The 25523-nt window shown below is 44.3% G+C and overlaps 3 protein-coding genes across 4 annotated transcripts in view; 2 read left to right on the top strand and 1 right to left on the bottom strand.

The window, feature by feature from the left end:
• Positions 1-7828: 7828 nt before the first annotated feature.
• Positions 7829-12688, bottom strand: LOC126061185 (T-cell surface glycoprotein CD3 delta chain). Its single transcript, XM_049857524.1, has 5 exons — positions 12522-12688; positions 9095-9316; positions 8511-8642; positions 8182-8225; positions 7829-7973 (listed from the first exon to the last, which is right to left on the bottom strand). The coding sequence occupies exons 1-5, from the start codon at positions 12574-12576 to the stop codon at positions 7908-7910; spliced, it is 519 nt and encodes a 172-aa protein (XP_049713481.1). The 5' UTR covers positions 12577-12688; the 3' UTR covers positions 7829-7907.
• A 1543-nt stretch (positions 12689-14231) lies between these two features.
• LOC126061163 (T-cell surface glycoprotein CD3 gamma chain) lies at positions 14232-21974 on the top strand. 2 transcript variants are annotated; one of them, XM_049857495.1, is made up of 7 exons: positions 14232-14412; positions 16176-16199; positions 16677-16901; positions 17505-17636; positions 18267-18310; positions 18928-19007; positions 21212-21974. In XM_049857495.1, the coding sequence occupies exons 1-6, from the start codon at positions 14358-14360 to the stop codon at positions 18991-18993; spliced, it is 546 nt and encodes a 181-aa protein (XP_049713452.1). In that variant the 5' UTR covers positions 14232-14357; the 3' UTR covers positions 18994-19007; positions 21212-21974. The 2 variants fall into 2 exon arrangements, with proteins under 2 accessions (XP_049713452.1, XP_049713451.1); XM_049857494.1 differs by having other exon boundaries at positions 14234-14412; positions 18928-19011.
• A 1259-nt stretch (positions 21975-23233) lies between these two features.
• Positions 23234-25523, top strand: part of UBE4A (ubiquitination factor E4A) — a 31654-nt gene continuing 29364 nt past the window's right edge. Inside the window, exon 1 of the mRNA XM_049856769.1 lies at positions 23234-23342. The gene's annotated coding sequence lies outside the window, so the exon portion shown is untranslated. The remainder of the gene's footprint in view (positions 23343-25523) is intronic.

Raw genomic sequence — 25523 nt, forward strand, 5'->3', positions numbered from 1 at the left:
TCTTCTCTCCCTCTCTGCACTCAGAACCCTCCCGACCTACCACACAACTATTTATGTGTATGACCACGACTAAAGAGACCATTTGTGGTTAGCAGCCCTCCACACACTGTCCACACTCGGCTTTGGGCTGTGTCTACAGCTCCTATTTGTCAGTCCCCTGTTGAAGTGTATGATGTTGCCCACCACTCACTAACTGCTGATTCGCAGGCTAGCTTGGAGGCTACAGTTCTGACCCAAGCACATTTGGTTGTGACCAGTCAAGGGGAGGCATGGCTCAGCGTGATAAAACCTGTAACAACTAACATTTATTGAGCATTACTTTGCTCCAGAAATTGTGCTTAGCACTTTACATCTGTTATCTCATTTAATCCTTATGCCAACCCGATGCGGTAGATGCTGTCATCCTCGTTTTACAAACAGGATACCGAGGATGAGAGAGGTTAAGTTCCTTGCCCAAGGCACACAGTTAGTGAAGGACATAGCGGAAATTAGCAGACAGGGCTGTCCGACTCCAGTGCTCTGGATGGCTACTCGGTACTGACTGTGACCATCACGAATGTTCTCCATTTTCCTGTTCAGTGCCATAGCAACAGGCTAGCCTCCACGGATCGGCAAGGGGTGGCTGCACGTGAGATGCGTTGGTCAGGAATTGAACCTGGGTCTCCTGCACGGAAGGCAAGAATTCTACCACTGAACCTCCCATGCCCCGTGTGCTAGTTGCTTAACCCTGTTGCTGCTGAGTCAATTCCAACTCATAGCAACCCTATAGGACAGAAGAGAACCGCCCCATAGGGTTTCCAAGGCCATAAACTTTTGGGAAGCAAACTACCACATCTTTCTCCCACAGAGTGGCTGCTGGGTTAAAACCTAAAAACCAAACCCATTACAGTCCAGTCAATTCTGACTCACAGCAACACTATAGAACAGAGTAGATCTGCCCATAGGATACCCAAGCAGCGGCTGGTGGGGCAGAACTGCCAACCTTTTGGTTAGCAGCCATGCCCTTAACTACTGTGCCATCAGGGCTCCAGCTGGTGGGTTAGGAAATGTAAATAAATAGTTTCTGTCTTTAAGGAGCATGCAATTATATGAGGGGCCAAGCTGTGCAACAAGAGCAACACAAGAACAAGTGATGTGGTTAAGCAAACAGTTACAGTGTTACAGGCATTCAGGGGAGAAATTGAGGGAGGTGAGGAGGAGGAGAGATTTGATCTGGACCTTGAAGGAAAGGATGGATAGAATTTGGAGACAAAGGAGAAAGCCGTCCAGACTGGGGGAGGTGCGTGAACTTAAGACTTAGAGGCAAGCATGCCTCTCACATCCCCAGCCCACGACCCACTCCCAGAAACAAATAAGCATAAGGAAAGGAGAAGGAAGCTGACCCTTGTAGGCACTTACTACTTGCAGGCCCTGTCCTAAGTACTCAACCAGCTGCTGTTGAGTTGACTCCCACTCATGGTAACCCCGTGTGTGTCAGAGTAGAACTGTGCTCCCTCAGGTTTTCATTGTCTGATTTTTCAGAAGTAGATGGCCAGGTCTTTCCTCCAAGGTGCCTCTGGGAAGACATGAACCTCCAATGTTTTGGTTAGCAGCCAAGCGCGTTACCTGTTTACAGGACCCAGGGACTCCTTCCTAAGCACTAGATCCGCATTATCTGTGCTGCAATATAGTTGGCAGCTCCTGAGGACCCCTGCCTCCCACCTGCACGAGTAAGATAAGGTAACTGAGTCTCAGGAATAGTCAGTAACTTCCTTAAGATCTCACAGCAGGGAAGCATTGGCACTGAAATTAAAAACCAGGTCTATCCACACATCTTACTCCACAAATGCCTGGCTCTGCTTTGCTGAGATACCATGAGTATGGCAGGTCCCCCCACTGCATCCCAGGACTTTGTGGTTTCCTGGCTGTGTCTGGCCACGTCAACGTAGAGAGTTTGGCCATCTTTTTTCTTGTCCTACTCAGCTACTCATCTCCTTCTCATTTTCCCCTGAGCAGCTGTGCCACACCTTCAACACTATCCTCAAACTCCCACCCAAGCCCTACCCTGCCCCCAGTCTGAGCGGATGATGTCAGCTCCAGCTTCATAGACAAAAAGAAGGCCACCCATTAGGCCTGCAGCCAACCTCCTACTTACCCTCTCACCTGCCTCCCACCTTCCCTCCTGGTGTCAAGGAAGAGACATTTCTCATATACCTAACTCTCGAACCCCTCTCCTTTCAACTGCTCTAGTGTCTTAGTATCACCTCTCTCTCTCCCCACTATTACCAAATCTCCCTTTTTACTTGCTCTTTCCCTTCTCTCTCACATTTCTCCTGTGCTAAGAAGAGCTCCCTGGACCCTGCATGCCCCTTGCTGCCCCAGCCCAAATGCTTCCCTTTCTTTCTATTTCCATCTTAGCCAAGTTTCCCAAAAGAGAAGTCCAGACGAACTAGCTCAACTTCCTCGTTTCCCTTCCACTCACCTGAACACTCCAGAAACGCCCACTGAGTCACAGCGTCTCCTGATACCAATTCCTAGAAGCATATCATGGTCCTTTCATAGCACACCTCTCAGAGGCATGTGAAATGTTGACTGCTCACTGCCCTGGTTTCCATGACTCCACTCTTCCCTTGCTTCCCTCACAGTTGCTTCTCACTCTGCCTCCTGGGCTCCTCCTCTACCTGCTCCTTCAACACTGCTGTTTCTCAAGGTCTGTTCTCATCCCACTGTTCTGCGTACTTCACATATATTCCTTGGATTCCCATATCTCTAGACCTAAACCTGACCAGATCTCCCCTGGAACATTAGACATATTTTGGGTGTATCCACATGGAAGCCAACAGACATCTCAAATTCAAGATTTTCAAAACTGAAGTCATTGTTCAACCCCCACCCTCCCACATCCTCCAACGATCTCCTCCACCTGTATATCCTACCCCAGTGGCATACCTATAGACTAGGCCAGAAACGTGGCAGTTGGCCTGGATGCCACCTCATCTTGCAAATCCAGTTGGTCACTATCTTAGTCATCTAGTACTGCTATAACAGATATACTACAAGTGAGTGGCTTTAACAAAGAGAAGTTTATTTTCTCACAGTCTAGTAGGCTAGAAGTCCAAATTCAGGGTGTCAGCTCCAGGGTAAGGCTTTCTCTATCTGTCAGCTGTAGAGGAAAGTCCTTGTCATCAGTCTTCTCCTGGGCTGGGAGCATCTCAGCACAGGAACCTCAGGTCTGAAGGACACACTCTTCTCCTGGAGCTGCTTTCTTGGTGGTATGAGGTTCCCATGTCTCTCTGCTCACTTCTCTCTTTTATATCTCAAAAGAGATTGGCTTAAGACACTATCTAATCTTGTAGACCTCATAAACATAACTGCCACTAATCCATCTTATTCCATCATGATGATAGGGTTTACAACACATAGGGAAATCACTTCAGAAGATAAAACAAACGGTAGACAATCATACAAGGGAATCAGACCTAATCAAGTTGACAGATATTTTGGGGGGACACAATTCAATCCATGACAGTCACCAAGGCCTGCTAATTGTTCTCCCTAAATAGCTCTTCAACCTGACTTCTCCTCACTGTTTCGGCTACCACTGCCCTACATGTGGCCCTCATCATCTTGCTTTTTCTGAAGTATTTTCTGACTGAGGCTCATGTCTCCAGGCTTGTTCTTGCTCTCCTCAGTTCCATTCCCTTCACTCCTGCAAGAGTTAAGTCTCCCCATATCACTTCCTGCTTGAAGCCCTTCAAGGACTCATCATCACCTCCTTCAGGAAAAGCCACACTCCTCAGCCTTGCACTAGCAGCCCTCCACCTTGGATCCCTTCCACCTCTGCAGGTCACTCCTGACACTCTACACCTTGAGTTTCATACTCTTGTAAAATTAAACCTCTTGAAGCTCTCCTGATCTCCACCTCCGTGATGTTTCTCACCACCATATCTTTGCTTATGCTGCTTCCTCTGCCTGAACTATCTTTTCCTTGCCTCCAGTTTTCATCTGGCTGACTTCCACATGTCCACAAAAATTTAACCAACTATCATCTCCTCCAGGAAGTCTTCCAAATTCCTTCCCAGAATGGGCTACGAGTCACTATTCTGTGGTGCCGTAAAACCAAGCCAAACTCATTGCCATCAAGTCGATTCCAACTCATAGCAACCCTGTAGGACAGAGTAGCACTGGCCCATAGGGTTTCCAAGGAGCAGCTGGTGGATTTGAAATGCCAACCTTTTGGTTATCAGCCAAGCTCTTAAGTACTGCGCCACCAGGGCTCCTGTGGTGCCATAGAAGCCTGTTTATAAATCTATCATTTCTTACCACTATATTAAATTTACCTGTTTGTACAGATGCAGAAGAAATATTTGACAATACCCAACATCTATTTTTGGTAGAAATTCTCACCAAACTAGAAAGAGAGGGGAAGTTCCTCAACATGTTGTAGAGCATTTAAGAAAAACCTACAACTCACATTGTATTTAATGATGGAATACTGAACACTTTCCCCCTAAGGTCATGAACAAAACAAGGTTTTGTTTTTGTTTTTGTTTTTTTTCTCTCCTCCTACTCAAATTTGCACTGGAGGTTCTAGCCAGTGCAATAAGCCAAGAAACAGAAACAAAATGTATCCAGATTGGAAAGGGAAAAGTTAAACTATCTTTATTCACAGGCAACATGATTGCCTATGTAGACTATCCAATGGAATCTACAAAAAAAGCTACTAGAATCAGTAAGTGAGTTTAGCAAATTTGCAGGATACAAGATCAATACACAAAAATCAATCGTATTTCTATATACTATCAATGAACAATTAGAAATTGAAATTTTAAAAATGCCACATATACCCCCTGGACTCTCTGTTAGCCCAAAACTAAAACCATCCCCAAAGCCAACTCTTCAGACAAAGATTAGACTGGACTATAACGCATAAAATGATACTGGCGAGGAGTGTCCTTCTTACCTCAAGTAGACACATGAGACTATGTGGGCAGCTCCTGTCGGGAGGTGAGATGAGAAGGCAGAGGGGGACAAGAGCTGGTTGAATGGACAGGGGGAATACAGAGTGGAGAGGGGGAGTATGCTGTCACGTTACAGGGAGAGCAACTAGGGTCACGTAACAATGTGCGTATAAGTATTTGTATGAGAAACTGATTTGAACTGTAAACTTTCACTTAAAGCACAATAAAAAAAAGGAAAAAAAATGCCACATATAGTAGCATCAAAAATATAAAATACTTAGGGATAAATTTGACAAAAGATGTGTTCATGGATTGGGAGACTCAATATTGTTAAGACGTCAGTTCTCCCCAAACTGATCTATAAATTCAATGAAATCCTGTTCAAAATCCCAGAAGGCTTTTGTGAAGTAACTGAGCAGCCAACTTTAAAATTCATGTGACGGTGCAAAGGACCTATAGTAGCCAAAACAATTTTCTTAAAAAGTTGAACATATACCTATCGTATATCCCAGCCATTCTACTTCTGGCTATTCACCCAGAAGAAATGTCCACACAGTGACTTATGTATAAGCATTTATAGCAGCTTTATTTGTAATAGCCCAAAACAGGAGACAACATAAAAGACTATCACAAGTGAATGAGTGACAAATTGTGGCATAGCTACACAGAGGAATACCATTGACCGATAAAAAGAAAGGAGCCACTGATACATGCAACAAGATGGATGAATCTCAAAACGATTATGCTGAGTGAAAGAAGCTAGACCCCCCAAAAAAGTACATAGTACAATATTTTATTTACGTAAAATTCTAAAAAAATGAAAATGAGTCTATAATGACAGGTCAGTGGTTACCTGGGAAGGGGGTAGGGGAGGGAGATGTGGTAGGAGGGAGGGATTGCAAAGGCGTACGAGGAAACTTTGGGGGATGTTGGATATGTTCATTATCTTGACTGTGGTGATATTTCACAAGTGCATATATTGTCAAAACTTCTCCAATTGTTTTAAATAAATGCAATTTATTTACGTCAGTTAAACTTCAATAAAGCTGTTGCTTAAAAGCACAACAAAAGAGAACAGAAGCAACACAGGTTCAGGAAGGGCTGAGGTGGAGGGCCGTGATCCTCACCCTTGGCTTCACATTAGAATCCCCTGAGGCAGTTTTAAAAACTCCAGTGTCCAAGCTGCACCCCAGACCAACAAAATCAGAGTTTCTGGGGATGGCATCAGCATCCGCTCCCCAGGAGATTCCAATGAGCAGCCAACACTGACACTCAGCGCACAGGGGATGAAAGAGAACGTGTGGCATATATGAGGAATACAAGGCAGAAGGCACACCTACACCTTACCATATCCATATATCCATATATCCACATACACATATGTGCAGGGTATAGGAAGGATACAAAGTATTAGTGAAATACTGGCCATGGAAAGGATGCCCATGGTAGTGGGATCCAATGTGAAAGCAGGATCCAGGGTTAGAAGGGCTACAGTACTAGGTAGATAATGGGTAGGAATAAATCAGAACCGGGGAATGGAGCATGTGTAAATTGGAAGTTCGTTCTGTCTCTAACAAAATTAGCATCTTGTGTCTTGAGGAGATGGTGGGCAGAATCATCCAGGTCTCAGGCCATGTGGTTGTTAATTTGCTTCTCCTTTGGGAGGTACCTGGACCATGGTCTAGGAAATTCCCGCTGTCATTAAACTGTCCTGAAGTTCTTTAAATTATTCTGTATTCAGAGAACGGAAGGGGGTATTCCCAGCTATGGGAAGCCAGGAATGGAGCATAAAGGACACAGGAGAGTAAGTGGCCTCGGTTCTTCTTTTAAACCAAAGGTTCTCTAAATCTGGACTACATCAGAATCACCTGGGGAGCATATGCCTAGAGTAGGGCCCCACTATCTATAATTTGGAAAAGTCCCTGAGACTCCCAAAGTTTCAGAATGACAGCTAACCCATTTCCTGAAGCCAACATCTGTTTCAAATTGTCCGAGTTCCCACCTAGTCTCTACCCCAGCTTCCCAAGTCGGGGGAGAGGGATAATGAGCTTTAACTGATGAACAGTTTCTGATCCCAGTTTATTGTGCAGAAGGCAGGGACAGGGCAGGGACAGGTCCTGGGGAAGAGAAGAGTAAAAAGGTACCTTCAATACAAAGGTACCTGGGTGTTACAAACAGTTAATCTGCTTGGCTGCTAACTGAAAGGTTGGAGGTCTGAGTCTGCCCAGAGGCACCTCAGAAGAAAGGTCTGGCGACCCACTTCTGAAAAATCAGCCACTGAAAACCCTGTGGAGCACAGTTCTACTCTGACACACAAGGGGTCACCATGAATTGGCATCGACTTGGTGGTGGCTGGTTATACAGGGGGAAAGGGAGTGCTGAAGGGTCCTCAACTGAGACTCCTCATAGCTAGTGACAACCACTCAAAGCCAAGGCAAGTCCCTCAGCAGCAGTGAGACTTTGTCATACACACATCCTTTCAAGTCTTGACAAGAAGTGAGTCCCAGGACCCTTTGATATCTCTGCCACCCCCACGCATGATGTCATGGAAACCCCACAGTTTCTGTGTAGCTGGACTCCTGAACTCAGCTGCCTTCCCTCAGCTGTGGTGAGGCAGCTGACACCCTGGAAGGGTTGCTATAGAGGACCGGAGTCAACAAGCAGTTGAGGGAGTGTAATGGGGCACAGCCTTGAACTTCCACCCACAGGACCCACTAGGTCAGAAGAGTAGGGAGCCTGCGGGCCACGCTTTGTCCATGCAGGGCAGAGGAAGGAAAGAGATGAAAGAAAGACAGAGGTGGGCAAGGTGGACAGAGAGCACAAAGTCCTAGCCAAGTCAGGCCAACTCCTATCTCTTGCCCAGGAGTCTTGAAAAACCCAGAAACCTGTTGAGTGAAAGCAGACATTTTTATTGGCTGAGAAAGTACAGTTGATAAGTGATGCTCTTGTAAGCCACCAGTCTCAGGTTCACTTGTTCCGAGGCCAGTTTCCTCCAAGACGGCTGTACTGAGCATCATCCCGATTTCTGAGGGGCTAAAAGATGAGAAGGGAGAACAGTGAAGCAGGGCCAGAACTCTTCTGGATAGGGCTCCAGCAGGCCCCAGAGGGAAGAGCTCATGTCTGACCGTTCCAGACTCTCAGTGATGAATTCCCCACCATGACTCTTCACACATGCGCATAACACCTAGTGTCTATCCCTCCGTCCCATTCACACTTCCTCCCATTCTTGTCTCTTCCTCACCTGGTAGAGCTGGTCATTCTTCAACAGAGCTTGAGTGTCAGCAGCTAGAAGAAGCAGGGAAAGAGAGTCATCAAGGGCCTAGAGGACAGACCAGTGAGACCCCAGAGACACTGCTAGGGGGGTTGCAGCTGGCCACACCCTTCCAGGCCCTCTGGATCTACATAAGCAAAATGGGCACACAAGTTCTTTCAATAGCCAGTTGTAAGAGTCCTGAGGGGATAAGAGTGACTCCGAGGTGAGAATAAACCTCATCACTAGCCTCATGCCCTAGCAGGTGCATGAGCTCCTTGGGAAATCACACGTACACACACTCTCCCCCTCCCACTTACCCCCAGAGAGCCTTCCAGTCTCATGTCCTGCAAAGCAGTAGACCCCCAAAGCAAGGAGCAGAGTGGCAATGATGTCAGTGATGACGATGCCAGCCAGGGTGGCTGAGTCCAGCTCCACACAGTTCTGACACACTGTGGGGAGGGAGGAGAGAGGAAAAGTAGAAAGCCTTCAGGATCAGGAGCCTACTCTGCTTCTGAGGGCAGCTCCAGGATCTCTCATGACAAGACCCAGACTTCAGTAAGATCCTAGGAAAGAGGCCTGCTGATGGCCTAGCTATGTCCACCTCTACCTTTAATCCCAAGGAATTCCTGAGGACAGCCAAGAAGTTGTCTCAGCCTTGTGGGGCTATGAACAAGGAGATGAGCCAAACCATTCCCCCAACCAAGCCCCAGGCTCCTACTGCTCTTCCTCACTTAGCTAAGCTCACTCTCCCACTCTGAGGCCACCAAAAGCAGGGCTTACAAGAGAGTAGACCCAGTGTGTTTAGAGAACAGGTTGGTTCAAAACAACCCCCTCCCACCAGGAAGTTCTCATATCCAAAGGCCCCATCCACTCCAACCCAAAGGGTCCAGGAGGCACGTACTGCGAAAGTATACTTCCAAAGTATATGTTTTGCTGTCTTTATCATCAGCCTTCTCGTAACACTGGTACAGTCCTCGTGGGTCCAGGAGGCCTTTTCCCAGGTCCATACTTTTATTGTCTGACAACAGTTTTCCGTTTGTTCCCTCTAAGACCGTGATGTTGCCATTGCAATTCAAAATCACTTTATCCTCATGTTCTTCCACGGTCATCTCAGAGAAGCTTACTGAAGAAAAAGGAAAAAAAAAAAATACAATTGGTGCCACCTCTTTGCTCTGCACCAGACCCTTTTTTCTGCTGAGGATCATACTACTGAAGGATCACTCCTAGTTTTGGGCAGTATATCAGTACAGTGTTCCTAGGAGAGAGACAGTGTCACAAGAGAAGGCTTTAGAATGTTCCCCATGAGATGCAGGGGCAAAGATACAAGGATGCAGTTGTCCATGCAAAGGACAGGTCCTAAGGGGCACAGAGCAAAAGAGAAATCTATGGAGCTGGGTTGATCTGAGAACCTTTCTAGAAATGCATTCAGACCACTGACTAGAAGTAGGAGGGAAGCACAGATGGCTGAAACACCCAAGAGATATGGAAAGGCAGAAGAACATTCCTCGGTTGGTCATGTCTGCATTTTTTCTCCAAGAAAACTTCTAATCTTATTTCCCAGCCACCTGCAACACTCACATTTCAACTTCTCATCCTTTTTCTTCCCCATTGCCCCACCCTCAACAACAATTACCAAGGGCATGAGCCTCTCACTACTAAAGCCTTTGCCAGGGCCAATGATGTCTGGAGATGGAGGAGAATCTGGCATAAATTATGAGCCCAGTAGTCTAGAGGGAGCCCAGAGCAAACCCCATGTAAACTTTTTTAGCTCTTCTACCCTTGCTGGGTAGGGAGTGGGAAAGTTTGTATTGAATCCATTCTTGGGGCTCCAGCCTCTGGGTGTCATCCCACAAGTCAAGTCTAGTGGAGTGGAGGGGTTGGAGGTGAGCACAGTACGTGTCCAGATCCACTGACTTGCTATTGATCTCTGACAAAATAGACTTACAGGCAAAAACCAGCCTAAGAGATGAAGAAAGGCACTATATAATGCTTAAAGGGACAAACCAACCAGAGGACGTAACCATAATAAATATCTATACACTCATTGAAAGAGCTCCAAGATACATAAAACAACTTTAACAGAGTTGAAAAGAGAAGCAAACAACTCCACGGTAATAGTAGGAGACTTAATTCACCACTTTCAGGGAAAGAACAACCAGAAAGAAACTCAAGAAAGCTCCTGTCATGGATGGAATCGTGTCCCCAAAAACATGCGTCGACTTGGTGAGGCCATGATTCCCAGTATTGTGGTTGTCCTCCATTTTGTGATTGTAATTTTCTGTTGAGAGGATTAGGGTGGGATTTGTAACACCACCCTTACTCAGGTCACCTTCCTGATCCAAGGTAAAGGGAGTTTCCCTGGCGTGTGGCCTGCACCACCTATTATCTCTCAAGAGATAAAAGGAAAGGGAAGCAAGCAGAAAGTTGGGGACCTCAGACCACCAAGAAAGCAGCACCGGGAGCAGAGTACATCCTTTGGACACAGGGTCCCTGTGCCTGAGAAGCTCCTCGACCAGGGGATGATTGAGGACAAGGACCTTCCTCCAGAGCCGACAGAGAGACAAAGCCTTCCCCTGGAGCTGTTGGCCTGAACTTGGACTTGTAACCTACTAGACTGTGAGAAAATAAATTTGTCTTTGTTAAAGCCATCCACTTTTGGTATTTCTGTTATGGCAGCACTAGGTGACTAAGACAGATACAGACGATCTAAACAGCACAATGAACCAAAGTGACCTCATAGACATATACAGAATACTCCACACACCAACAGCACAGCACACATTCTTTTCCAGTGCGTATGGATCATTCTCCAGGATAGACTATAAGTTAGGCCATAAAGCAAGCCTCAAAAATTCAAAAACATCAAAATAATACAAAGCGCCTTCTTGGATCACAGCACTAAAAAGTGAGAAAACAATAACAGGAAGAACAAGAGAAAAAAATCAAATACATGGAAACTGAATAACACCCTTTTTTTTATTAGAATCAAATAGATCCACTAACTTGCTGTGACGGCCTGAGAGCATCTCCACAGGCCACGGGAATCAGTATCTTCAGCTCCAGGGAAAAGTGGAATCCACGTTCTCTCTGAGCTTCGTACTCTATTACCAACTTGAATACAAGAGCATCCTAGAGCCCCTAAATAGTAGTAGCTTCTCGTACCTCTGAAGCAGGGAGACACATGTACATCAGATGCTTCATATCCTACAGGCATGTGTTCCTTAAGGATCTGTCTCCAGTGGAAATTCCTGTGTCCTGGCGCAGCTATGAGGATGACCAATTGTCACTTTAAGGACTGAGGTGCACCTGATGCAAGCCATGGTGTTTTTAATCACCTCATATGCATGCAAAAGCCAGAAAATGAATAAGGAAGGCCAAAGAAGAACTGACACCTTTGAATTACAGTGTTGGTGAAGAATATTCCATATATCATGGACTGCCAGAAGAACAAACAGATCTGTTTTGGAAGAAGCACAGCCAGAATGCTTCTTAGGAGCAAAGATAGTGAGATATTGTCTCACATACTATGGACATGCTATCAGGAGGAACCAGTTCCTGGAGAAAGATGTCATGCTTGGTAGACAGTCAGTGAAAAAGAGGAAGACCCCCAAAGAAATGGATTGACACAGTGGCTGCAACAATGGGCTCAAGGGTAACAACAATTGGGAGGATGGCACAGGACACCTGGCAGCAATGCTTCCTTCTGTCTTGCGTAGGGTCCCTATGAGTTGCAATTGACTCCATGGCGCCTAAAACAACAATCATCCCAGTATGCCCAGGATGAGGGAGTTTCTGAGACACAAGACTTTCAGGTTGAAAACCAAGACAGCATGCAAACCAGGAGGAGTTGCTCACCCTACTGACTACGCAGTAACCTCCCAAATCAGCCCTCCCTCGCCCTCAATCTCAAGTTCACTGTTCTCTTAAGGCCTTCCCCCTGGGAGCTGAGGCATGAGTCCGTGTGATGATATACTGATGCCAAATGACATCTGCCCCGGAAGGCGCAATGCATGTAGCTCTGCTCTTTTTACCTGCCTCAGGCTTAGGCACACACACACTGCCCCACTTCCTGCAGATTTCGGGCCTAAGGCCTTCAGAGAGCCATTCAAGGCCAAGAAGCACCCCTGGCTAGAGTGGGTCAGAAGTCAAGGGCCTGTTTTCCAGATGCTGTGCTACATCCCAACCCTGCCCTCCTTTTCACCCTGGGGTGCCTATGAATGCTAGTATTGAGAAAGATTCTCAAGTGGACCTCACTGGATATGCTCTCAGTGGTAATGTCCCTCTCAAATCCCTTCTCCAAGATGCCCACCCACCTGAAGAAGCCTTACCTTGGGGGAGAAGGGCAGCCAGGATCAGGGCAGCCAGAAACCTGCTGTGCTTCATCTTTCAGCCAAATTCATCCAGTAGACCCAGATCAAAGAGCAATCAGCCAGAGTGAGAGCGGCCCTCCCGCACTGACTCACGGGTACCCGGAAAAAGTAAAGGGTGAGGGAGGAACCAGAAGGCGAATATTTCTCTGCCTTCTGCTGCTGATGATGGGTAGAGGTAGAGGCTGGTGATGGGGTAGGAAGGAAGCAGGTGCAAATTGCTCTTTCTCTGAGCAGTGAGCTTGGGGGCGGGGTGGAAGGGAGCACAGAGAATATGGAAAAGCTTGCCTGGTTTGTAGGAAGTGAAAAGAACTTTAGGATTGCCTTTCCTAAGCTGCTGATGAAAAACAAGAACTTTAGAGTCCCGATAACAACATTACTACATTTTCTCACTACCTAAAAACCGTAGTGAGAAACCCCTTGAGAGAAACTGTGAGCTCCATTGTACAAGCCGTAACAGCTAGGCTCCTCCTGTCCCTGATCTTTCCTCAGGGTCCTTCACTGGGCAGCCTGGGACACCAGACAAAGCAGTTTCTTTCCGGGGGAAGGTTGGACCTTAGAGCCACCCGGCCAGAGATTTGAATTCTGGCTCCAGTACTACTTACATGTGGAGAGTGGGTGGAGTCACTGGGCGGTGCAAACAGTTAATGTACTCGGCTGCTAACCGAAAGACTGGCAGTTCAAATCCACCCAGCAGTGCCTCAGAAGGAAGGCCTGGTGATCTACTTCCAAAACTCCAGCCGTTGAGAAATCCGTGGAGCACAGCTCTACTCTGACACGCATGGGGTCGCCATGAGTCAGAAGCCATTCAACAGCAACTGGTGTGGATATTTTTTGGTGGGGCCTGGGCCTGCCGTGTAACTTTTCAGAGCCTATTTCCCTCAGTATTATCATAAGGATTCAAACAAAATGTTTGCATGATGCCTGCCACGTCATATAGGCTCGGTAAGAGGGAGTTTTAATAACAATATCATTGATTCACAGGCAGGATTGAGCCTCCCCAGAAAACAGAGACTTTTCCCCTATGGCCTGTGGGCATCTGAAACTCTACCTGCCCTAATCAAGCTATAATTTACCTGAGGGCAGGGATAATGTCTTTCTTGTTCACTGCTGTATTCTCAACACCTAGCTTATGCCTCGTACAACATGAGGACTCTGTAAGCACTTTTTGATTGATTGACCGAATGAGTGACTGAAGGAGACAGGGCCCTGAGGCCCTGGAGAGTCAGTCCAGGCCCGGCCCTGGGCATATGCTGGCCTGTCTTGTGGAAATCATCCCACCTATGCCCTTCCAGGCAGGCACCACTTTGATGATCTCATCTCAGAAGAAATCTCCAAAACCCCTGAATGAAGACCTGGGCTGAGGTGGCTTTGCGTTCAGAGCTGCAGTCCCTAGCACCTAAGGGCCATGCCTAAATTCATTAGTTCTAGTAACAACTGGCAACAGGAAAATTTCTCTCCCACAGGAAGAAAGGGGCTCAGGATCAGCTCCCAAGATGGCTCTGTGAAAGCCCAATCTCTGAGATGGCAGCACTTTCTCCCTACCCCTCCCACCACCTCCCACCTTCTACTCCATCCATACCCCGAGCAGCCTTAACGGAAAAGCAAGAGACATCTGCACCTGCAGCTCTGCTCAGACCCTGCCTCCCACGCTTGAAGCAGAGAGAGGAGGCTCTGGGTTCTTGCAGGGGCCCCAGCCTGAAGGGTGCTGGGCGGAGCCAGGCTAACTGCTACACAGGCCAGAGGACTGCTAACTAAGGGTTGCTCAGTGCTTTTGCAGGGAAGAGCAAGACTGAGATGGAGCAGGGGAAGGGTCTGGCCAGCCTCACACTGGCTATCATTCTTCTTCAAGGTAAGGGACCTCAGGAGGGTTCTGGAAGCCTAGGGAAGGGCTCAAGGGAAGAAACCAAGGGAGGGGCAGGAATATCGCGATCCCTAGCCTCAAACCTACCTCAGCTGTTACCCTAAAGTTCAAAAACCAAGGGTGAAAATGAAGCCTGCTACTGTTCCCTGCTAGAAAGAAGCAGTGCTTCCTCAGAGAGCTGGGGTCCTAGTCTCTGAGAGATCAAAACAGGAGCCTTAACTCGCTAGAGAGAGGACTCTGCTGCCGCCATCTTAGGCTTGAATGTAACCCAAAAGGGCACAGGCCAGGAACCCGAAAGGAAAAGGTACGTGTTCTCTAGCTCATAGCTGGGGTTAGGAGGAGATCTATAAAGATCACTCGGCTGGTCAGTTGGTCAACAAATATGGCTGAGGTTCTACTATGTGATAGACAGGATGATATAAAAATGAATAAAAAATATCTACCCTAAGGAGCTCACTGTCTAATGGGACAGATAAGTTCAGTGTTACCAGACTGGTGTGAGGTGCCTGTAGGTATATATTCAACAGGAAATGGATTAATGAGGCTGAAGCCTGGAGTCTGGACTAGAGATGGTTCTCCACACATTCAACCTATTGCCGTCAAGTCAATTCCAATTCATAACGACCCTGTGGGACAGGGTAGAGCTGTCCCATAGAGTTTCCAAGGAGTGTATGGTGGATTTGAACTGCTGACCTTCGGTTAGCAGCCGTAGCACTTAACTACTACACCACCAGGGCTTCCCTCCACATATTAAGGGGTAGCCAAAACCATGAATGTTGTTAAAATCACACAAGTACTGTGTGATATGTGAGAAAGAGAGAGCTGAGGATAGAACTGTGAGGACACCAACCTTGAAGGGACAATTACATAAAAAATGATCTCAAGAAAGAAGCAAAGTAATGATCAAAGAGCTAGAAGAAGGAGGCGAGTGCCTCACCTCTCCCCATCACAAGCTCTACCTCTACCATGTACTTTTCCAAATATGTTTCCTTGTTCAGCTATTCTTTCTACCCAGAATGCCTTTCTCTTTCTGGTGAATTCCTTCTACTCATTCTTCAAGCCAAGCCAAATGTCGCCACCTCAATTTAAGCCTTCTCTGACCCTCCACCCTTGGGCAAAATTAATAGTTTAATAGATTCTTCTTCCATTCATATGCATTTATAATAGGTACTAAAAGAGCATTTACCAGTTCTATTAATTATATATAATTTGTTTTTTCACTTCATCGTAAACTCTCTGGAAACAGTGACTGGTTCCTTATATTATTGCCTTTTTCTTTCACAATGTTTAACCGTGCCAGGCACATAAATAATACTCAGTGAATGTTTGGATTGAACTACTCCGATGGTAAGTCTCTGTAATACATCTAACATACAACTCTACTACTCTGAGCTTTGAGACAGATTTGAGGGCTATTGGATAGCTAACTCCCCTGGGACATCTAGGGTTTCCATATGAAATGAATCACCAAGGCCGAAGAGTTTAGAAGTAACTCAGCATTAAAAAGTCTGAATTCTTTGGCTAGTACAGACCCACTCCTTACCAGGGCTTTTCCTGCTGAAGGAGCAGAGTATTATGGACTATGCAGGCAATACCCTGAATCCAATTTGGTAGTTTAGGCAATGATCCAGGAAGTAGGTATAGATACTGTCCTCTCTGGTCTTGGCCTTAACTGATGATGAGAATGATATCACAGGGCGTCTGGACAATTCCATACCAGCTGATCCTCTCCCTCTCATCTGTCTCTACAGGTACTATGGTCGAGTTGAAACAAGGTAGGGGAAATACCTTCTTTTTATGATCAAACACTGAGAAAATTCACAGAAATGTGGCTTCCTACAACAGTAGTCCTACAAAAGCCAACAATTTAAGAGGGATGGGATGATGGGGGTAGGGTTGGATAGCCGGCCTCTCCATTACCAACCAAATCACTGGCCAGCCATGACCTGTTCTAGGCAGCTTTCCAATAGTTAAGCAATTAATGGTCTAATTCTTGCAGGAGAAACAGGACCTTAGTAGCTAGGCAGTACCCAAAATGTGATCCATGAACCAACAGCATAGGCCTCACCCATGAGCATGTCAGAAATCTCAGAACTACTGAATAGAATCTAAATTTTTAACAAATGCCCATATGACTCAAGTTTACATTAAAGTTTGAACAGTACTGCTTTAGTGGTCTTCTCCTGGTACTTGTGGCAGGGAGAATACCAGAGTCAAGATCCAGACCAGAACCATGGCTTTTCCCTTTTTAGGAGAATATTTGCTAAAAGTGGATGACAGTCGAGAAGATGGCTCAGTACTTTTGACTTGTAACTTGGCAGATGAACATGTCAAATGGTTTAAAGATGACAAGGAAATAAACACCTTAAATACATCTAAAACATGGAATCTGGGAAGTGCTACCAAGGACCCTCAAGGGACGTACTGGTGCCAAGGACAAAACAGCACTTCAGAACATCTCCTAGTGTATTTTAGAAGTACGTAATACCCTTTGATTTGTTCATTGGTTGGTTGCGAAATTAAGCAGTACTTGTTGTTCTGGTGAGCTTCCTGTCTGGGGTGAGGGTGGAAATGGACGCTAAGCAATGATATACCAGCCAGTTGTCTTAATCTCACCTTGCCTTCCTTTGAATGTGACAAGACAGTTATCCCAGCATAGCCAGTTCTTTCTGTAAAACCTGGCTTACTTTTGGGTGGGCCCCACGGATTGGAGCAGCTTATCTTCTTTTGTAATCTGCATGTGGGGGGAGGTGAATGAGGGCAATAACTGCACGGTGCTTAGCAGTGTGGCGTGGAGGGCAGCTGAGCATGGAGAAGGGCATCTGGCTTTTCTCCCAGCCTGTATAGTTTCAGTGAGGTTACATGGGTTTCCCCAGGACTCCAGGGACACTGAGAAACATCAAGAAACATAGCGTTCTTAGTCTAAGGGTATTCTCAAGCAATTCTGTTGCCATATCACCTACAGAAGGAGAAGCCTGCAGTCCTAGACAGACGCAGTATAGCTGGTAGGCAGGAGAAAAAGATTCAGGCAAAGCAACTTTCCCAGCCTGAAGGAGGCCTTTCCCTGCCTTTTCCCACAGTGTGTCAGAACTGCATTGAACTAAACGCAGCCACAGTAACCGGCTTTATCTTTGCTGAAATCATCAGCATTTTCTTCCTCGCTCTTGGGGTTTACTTCATTGCTGGGCAGGATGGAGTTCGTCAGTCACGAGGTAAAAGAATGTTCTTAGATGAAAGATGTGACCACCTGGGACCCTCAGCCCCCTTCCTACCAAAAGAGACCAAATAGAAGAGACTCAGTTGGCATGTGAGGCTAATGTGCACAGTCGGGTGAGGCCCTTTGTGTGGCAGGAGGAAAGGATGCCTGGGACTATCACAGCATATTTGCCTGTCTTCAGATCTGCCTTCCTCGGACTTGCCCTCGTGTTGTTAAAAACTTTTTATCAAAGTGAAACATACGTGCAGAAAAGTGGATAAATCACAGCCTACAGATCAAAAAATTTAACACACACACACACACACACACACACCCATCAATTCAGCACCCAGTCCAAGAATGTTACCAACACTCTAGAAGCCCCCCCTTGTGGTCACTTCCAGTCACTACCTATTCCTAAAACTAAGCACTATTCCGACTTCTAACATGGATTAATTTTGCCTGTTTTTGTTCTTTATATAGACTTGTAGAGTAAGTACTTCTGTGTATGGTTTCTTTCATTCAACAATATGCTTGTGAGACTTATCTATATTGTTGTGTGTAGGTGTTGTTTACTAATTCTTATTGCTGTTTTGTAACCCAATTTATTATCCATTCTCTTTTGTGTGTTTTGTTCTTTGTACAGCTTCAGACAAGCAGACTCTATTGCCCAATGATCAGCTCTACCAGGTAAGGGAATTATGAATCAAAGAGATATTGCTTCAATCAGAGGGGGTAAAACTTCTGGATTTGGGGGCAAGTCATTTGGAAGATACTCTACAGATAAAAGGAGCCGTCATGGCCGTACAGCGATTACAGTACTTGGCTGCTAACCAAAAGGTCAGTGGTTTGAACCCACCGGCCATTCTGTGGGAGAAAGATGTGGCAGTCTGCTTGCATAAAGACTCCAGCCTTGAAAACCCTATGGGGCATTTCTACTCTGTCCTATAGGGTTCCTGCGAGTCATATTCAACTCATGGGTTGAAGGCTTTTGGTTTGGGATACAGATAAGGAACTGCTTAAGGCACACCAGATGATGGGATAACTATCCCTTTGGGTAAATGAATGAAATAAAGATAAGAGTTGAGAGAGACTGAGGTCAGGACCCAGTGAGAAAAGCTGAAGAACATACTGACAAAGACACAAGGAACTGTATCCAGAGCCTCCATCTCCTTGCCCTTTCTCTGCCCCCAGGGCCGTGAAGCACCCAGTCCAAACCCTTGCACATAAAAAGCACTCAATAAACATGTATCAAATTAATTAACAGGATGGAGAAAAACAGACTTATGATTGTGCATCCTTTTTAGCCCCTCAAGGATCGAGAAGATGACCAATACAGCCACCTTCAAGGAAACCAACTCAGGAAGAACTGAGATCAGGACTCAGAGTAGGTGTGTCCTTCAAACACCAATTCTAAGAAATTACCTTGGCATTACCTGCCCTCCCAATTGCTGCCAACGCTATCTGCCCGCCCCAAGCACTGTAAGGATCAGACTGTGGGGTAAGACTGATCATAGAGGCCTTTTTTTTTTAAGGCATTGGGCCAGTATTGATTTTCTTTGCCTAAGAAAATGTGAATGCTGTGTGTGTATGTAATCCTCTTAGAGCAGGGCCTAAAGCAAGGGAGATGCTGAGTATTAATGTTAACCTGTATCAGGGTTTCTCAGCATCTGCACTATTGACATTTCGAGCTAGATAGCACTTCGGGGTGGGCGGCTGTCCTGTGCACTGTAGGGTGTTTAGCAGCATTCCTCATCTGAATCCACTACACGTCGGTAGCACCCCTCATTCATGACAACCAAGAATGTCCCCAGACATTGCCAAGTGCCTCCTACTGGGCAAAACTGCCCGTGGTTGAGAACCACTGACCCACATCAACCTTTCAATCAGTCAACCAGAAATTTTAATCAAGAAGACAAAGCCACAAGCATTATTTGGTTTTCTGAACCAATTGCTATTTTTTTTTTTTCTTTTCAGTCCAGGCGTTATCTCTTCTATTCACTTCTCAGCATCAAAGCAATATATTTTGGAGAACTCTTAGCAGAGAGACTTTCAGCCCTAAATCTAGACTTACGGTCTCCCAGAGGTACCAAATGAAGAAGAAAGATCATTAGAACAAACTTGGCTTGGGTTTTTCTCAAAATAAGATAAGCAGATTTTTAGGCAGATAAAAATATATGAGGTGTTTCAGGAGCGCCACCTATTGGGAAATAATTCTTCAGTAAAAGAAAAATGAAAAAGCTTAAATAATCCCGTTTTTTTTTTTTTTATTTGCATAGAATTTTTTTAGGTTTTAGTTTTTACGTAGCGTTTTTGTACGTAATTTACATGGTTTAAAATATGCAGTGAAAAGCCACCATCCACCTCCCTCCCCCAGCCATCCAGTTGCCCTCTCCAGAAGCAAATAATATAACTAGCTTCTTAGATACCCTTTAGGAGGTATTCTAAGCACATACAAGCAAATTCTGAAGTATACATTCCTCCCCCTGCCCCATTTCCTACACAAATGGTATCGTGCTATACATCTTGTACTTTTCATTTAATAAAACCTGAATATTACTTCACATCAGTATTAAAAAGCTTTTTTTTTTTCCAGCCACATTGCACAGATACACTATAATTTATTTAACTAGTCTTCTACTGGTGGAAAGTGGAGCCCTGGTGGTGCAACGGTTAACAGCTTGGCTGCTAAGCAAAAGGTCGGCAGTTCAAACCCACTAGCTACTCCATGGGAGAAAGATGTGGCAGTCTATTCCCGTAAAGTTTACAGTTTTGGAAACCCAGTCGGGCATTTCCTCTCTGTCCAGTAGAGTCACTGAGATTCGGAATGAACTCAATAGCAATGGATTGAATTATCTGCTCATGGACATTTAAGTTGGGTTCAATCTTTTGCCCTTACAACAATGACAAACATTGTATAAATGTCATTTTTTTAAACAATTTTATTGAGATATAACTTACATGCCATAAAATTGATTCATTTTAAGTGATTTCTCCTATTTACTGTGATTTTTAGTAAATTTACCCAGTTGTACAGCCATCATCATAATCCAATTTTAAAACATTTCCATCACCCTCTTAAGATCTTTTGTGCTCTCTGCAGTTACTCCCTGTTTCCACCCCCAGCCCCAAGCAACCACTATTTTCTGTCTCTTTAGATTTGCCTTTTCTGGACATTTCATATAAATGGAATTACATAATGTGAGGTCTTTTGTATCTAGCTTTTTTCACTTAGCATAATGGCTTCAAGGTTCATCTATATTGTATCACGTATCAGTATTTTGTTTCTTTTTACTGATGAATAGTATTCATTCTATGAATACAGCACGTTTTGTTTATCCATTCACCCATTGATGGACGTTTGAGTTGTTTCCATTTTTTAGTCATGAATAATGCTGCTACGAACTTTCTCCTGCAAGTCTTTGTGTGGACCTATGTTTTTATTTCTCTAGGGTAGATACCAGTCATATGGTAAATTTATGTTTAGCTTTTTTTAAAAAGCTGTTTTCCAAAGTCTCACCAGCAATGGATGAGGGTTCCTGTTTCCCCACATCCTCACCAATATTTATTAGTTTGTCTTTTTTATCATAGCCTTTCTATTGGCTGTAACGGAGTCCCTGGGCGGTGCAGATGGTTAATGAACTGAGCTGCTAACCAAAAGGTTGGAGATTCAAGTCCACCCAGAGGACCTCAAAAGAAAGGCCTGGAGATCCACTTGCAAAAATTCAGCCGTTGAAAACCTTATGGGACACAGTTCTACTCTGACACAAACGGGGTCCTCGCCAGTTAGAGTCAACTCGACAGCAGCTGGTTTGGTTTTGCTTTTGCTTTTCTTTTAGTGGATGAAAAATGGTATCTCATTATAGTTTTAATTTGCTTTTTTTTTTTTAAATGACTAATGATGTTGAAAATCTCTTCAAGTGCTTATTTGCCACTCAGATATCTTCTTTGGCGAGATGTCTATTCAAATCTTTTGTGCATTTTTTTTAATTGGGTTGTTTGTCTTCTTACTACTGAGTTGCAGAAGTTCTTTACATTTTCTGAATACAAGTCCTTTATCAGATACATAATTTGCAAATATTTTCCCCCAATCTGTGACTTGTCTTTCATTTTCTTAATAATGTCTTATGAAGTGCAAAAGTTCTGAATTTTGTTAAGTCCATTCGATCAATATCTTATTTTTTTGGATTGTGCTTTTGATATCATCTCTAAGAAATATTTGCTGAACTCAGTTCACATAGATTTTCTCCCATGTCTTCTCCATGTCTTCTTCTCTATCTCTAGCAATAAATGTCATTTTGAACATGATTAAGACCATTTTGTAACAGAAATACAAATAAATGAAATTACTGGGCCATAATGTATTTGCACTTGTAATTTTACTAAATATTGACAAAATGGAACTCCACAGAGGTTGTATCAATACATACTCCCACCAATAGACAAGAGTGCCTATTACTCAACCTTTCCAAGTATATTATTAAACTTTTAAAACTTTGCCAATATAAGTTAAAAATGTCATCTCAGCGTAGTTTTAATTTGCATTTTTCTTATTAAAAATGGGAGTGAGCCATTTGTTTTTCATTTTCATGAAATATTCGCTCATATTGGTCTTTTTCGTCTTGGCTTGCAACACTCCTTTGTATTTTGGAAAACCATGTCTTTTGTCTGTGATAACAGCTGCAAGTGTTTTTCTAATTTTGTTATTTTTTAGTTTGCTTATGATTGGTTTTCCATGCACATTTTAAAAAATATTTTTAAGTAGTAGAATTCACTTATCTTTTCTTTTATGGCTTCTAGGTTATGTTTCATATTTACAGTCTTCTCCATTTTAAGATTATTCTTTTCAAGAAGTTTTCCCATGAATTCATTAGCATTTTCATGGTTTCATTTTATACATTTAAATCTTTGATCTTTCTGGAACTTTATTGTAAATCCTAACACACTGACCAACTTTTAAACCACAGATTTATCCAGTTATTCCAGAGCTATTTGTTGGATAATACATTTTGTGTCCATTGATTTTACAAGCTATGCTGCCACCCCACCCTTACCAGACTGCAAACTCCAGGAAGACTTCACACCAGTATTACAAAGCTCTTTTGGACCAGTAGTGCCTAGGACAGGGTAGGCACTCAAATACCTGAATAAAAAAAAAATGAAAATACAAAATTCCCATTGCGTAGCGCTTCTAATACTTGAAAAGTATGCTTCCATTGCCTTTTTGTACCTCATAACCTTGTAGGATGCATACTGTCTACACTTTGCTGTTAAGAAAACTGAAAATTCAACAAACGATAACTTATTATCTACAAAGACTACTCAAACAAGCATAAGACTGGCGGGGAAAATAGAAAGCAGGGGACCACTAACGCGGCAGACCATACTAAGGACCGGTTTCCAACACCCTGCCTCAAATTCCACTAACCTCCAACCCACCCCGTCGGATCTCCGCCCGAACCTCAACCCCACGGTCACTTCCTGCCACTTCCGCCGCGCCCCCAGCCGGCACCAACTAAGCCAGCGCATGCGTTGTGGGGATGTTTGCGCGCCCGCTACCGGTGCGCAGCGACACAACCTGCTTCCGGCGCGTAGAGGAGATTAAACAAGCGCAGGCCCCTACAGATGACGTAAGCTCCGGTTGCCGACCTGAGTCGGAAGTGGGACCCCCTTCGGCCGCTGGAAGTCAGTTGTGTCGTCGCTGCTGGCCCTTCAGGCTCTGGTAAGAAAGAAAATTGCTTGCGGGGAGGGAATCGAAGGTCTGCCGTGAGCTTTTTAACCCCTAGTCGAATGCCTGTCCAGGCCTCTACACTTTTACCTCCTCCAAATTCCTTCTGCTCTGCTTTCCTGACCTATGACCCTCTGCTTCATGAGCTTCGATCCTGTCTGATTTGAGACCCTTTACAGTGCTGCAGCTTTTGGTGTCTCTGTGCACATTTCTTTCCCCCTCTTTGCCATGCCCTTCGTAGAAAAGGCTGGAATACTCGCCTTGCATTACGTTTTGATTTCCTTTCTCTAGAACGTGTACCGGGCAGGCGGGTCTCCCTCCCTACCCCGTATCTCTTATGGAACCTGGAGGGACAAAATATAAAGGGTAAACAGCAGATAGTCAGATGCCAAAGAAGATGAAGTTAAGCACGAGCCGGAAATTAAGCCAGCTGAATGCGTATGGCAGGGTGTTGACATTTCTTAAGGCGAGTGATCAAAACCTCAAACCCTCCTGGCACCCTGCTTCATCCTCCCTCAGCAGTTGGATTTAGAAGACACTTCTAAAATTGAGTAATCAAAGCCCAGGAACTTATATTTTGATGAGTCTTCCCCTTGGGATCAGTTTTTCGCTGTCATGAACTGTTTTGGTCCCACGTGGGAGCCTATCGGAGATAAAATGGAGCTCAACAAGGAATGCTGCTCTCTTTTTGACTTGAGAGTCCCTTCTAGTTTGCTGATGTATTGAAAGGTCTGTGGCCTCATAAACATGGCTTGAAAGGATTATTGGATGGAACATATAACAGCAAAACCATTTTTTTATTTCTGTTTTGGTTTGATACATGCATCACCCTCCAGGACAGAGGTGTTTATGGAGTATGATTTAATAGAGCTTGATTTTACCAATGCCAGTTGTATGAAGTATTCCAGATATTTCTGTTTAGAAATATCGAGTCTGATGTTAAAGTATTTATGTGTTCATCCCTTTAAGAGCTGATAATGACACTTAAGGAGTTAGTACTGTCCGTAAACAAAAGATTGAATCATGAGAGGGTGAGAGGATTTTGTAGAACTGGAGGAAGACAGTTATTTTAGATGTAGCTCGTAGTGGTGGGTGTATCAGAGAGAAACTTGTTTTCAAGCGGGACATACTCAAAAATAATTAAATTCGAAAGTTTCTAAGTATTGGTAGTTGAGTACCACCCCAAAGGCTGACAACAGGATAGTGCTATATCTCTGTATGACAGTTAAAAATAGATTATAAATCCCCAGTGACTATTGAGTATTTAAAAAAAAAATCAAGGTTTTGTTTTATCAGATCTTTCTTTTGGGGTGGGTGATATCTGTGTACTCTAATTTATATCTGTAAGACCACTGAACAGCTCTAAACTGGCGTCTCCACAAAGGTGTTTTTTTTTTTCCACAGACAGAAGAGATTTGTTTACTTTTCTCTTATTCTACACATGCTGAAATCCAAAAGAGCCACATTGTCTGGCTCTGTAGATTGGCTTTCCACTGCAATCCAAGACAAATAGTAAAGCCCTTATCTTCAAGTAGGATCATAGGTGCTGCTGTTAATTATGAGGAAGTCAGGAGTAATTACATGTGAGATTGGGTCAATCAGTAAATATTTAATTAGATTTCATGATTGTGATGTATAATGCCAGGCACAGAAGAATAGAAAGAATAATCAGATATGAACCTATACTCAAAGAGCTTATAGTCTAACAAAGTAGAAGATCTACATTAATCATACAATGTAGAAGGTTATGAATCCTACTAAAATGTATCGATAAAGTATAATGGAAATCTAGTTTCATTTTATAGTATGATAGTATAGTATTTTGAAAGAAGGAACTCATGCAATTATGATGATAAATCCTCTTTCCATCTCTCTTGATAGTCTTAAGAGCCTTTCTGCATCATATGTTCTATATTCCTGGCTTTCAGTTTACTTCCTTCTGCATAGGTGGTGCAGATAATGTATCCCCTTTGTATTAATCTGACTCTTTTAAATTGTGGTGTTTTTTTTTTTTAATTCAACCTAGCTTACACAATATACAAAAAAAAAAAAACTAAACCCATTGCTGTCTGGTCAATTCCAACTCATAGTGACCCTACAGGACAGGGCAGAACTGTCCCAATAGGTTTTCCGTGGGGCACCTAGTAGATTCGAACTGCTGACCTTTTAGTTATC

The sequence above is a fragment of the Elephas maximus genome, chromosome 17 (genome assembly GCF_024166365.1).
Source record: "Elephas maximus indicus isolate mEleMax1 chromosome 17, mEleMax1 primary haplotype, whole genome shotgun sequence".
Lineage (NCBI taxonomy): Eukaryota > Metazoa > Chordata > Mammalia > Proboscidea > Elephantidae > Elephas > Elephas maximus.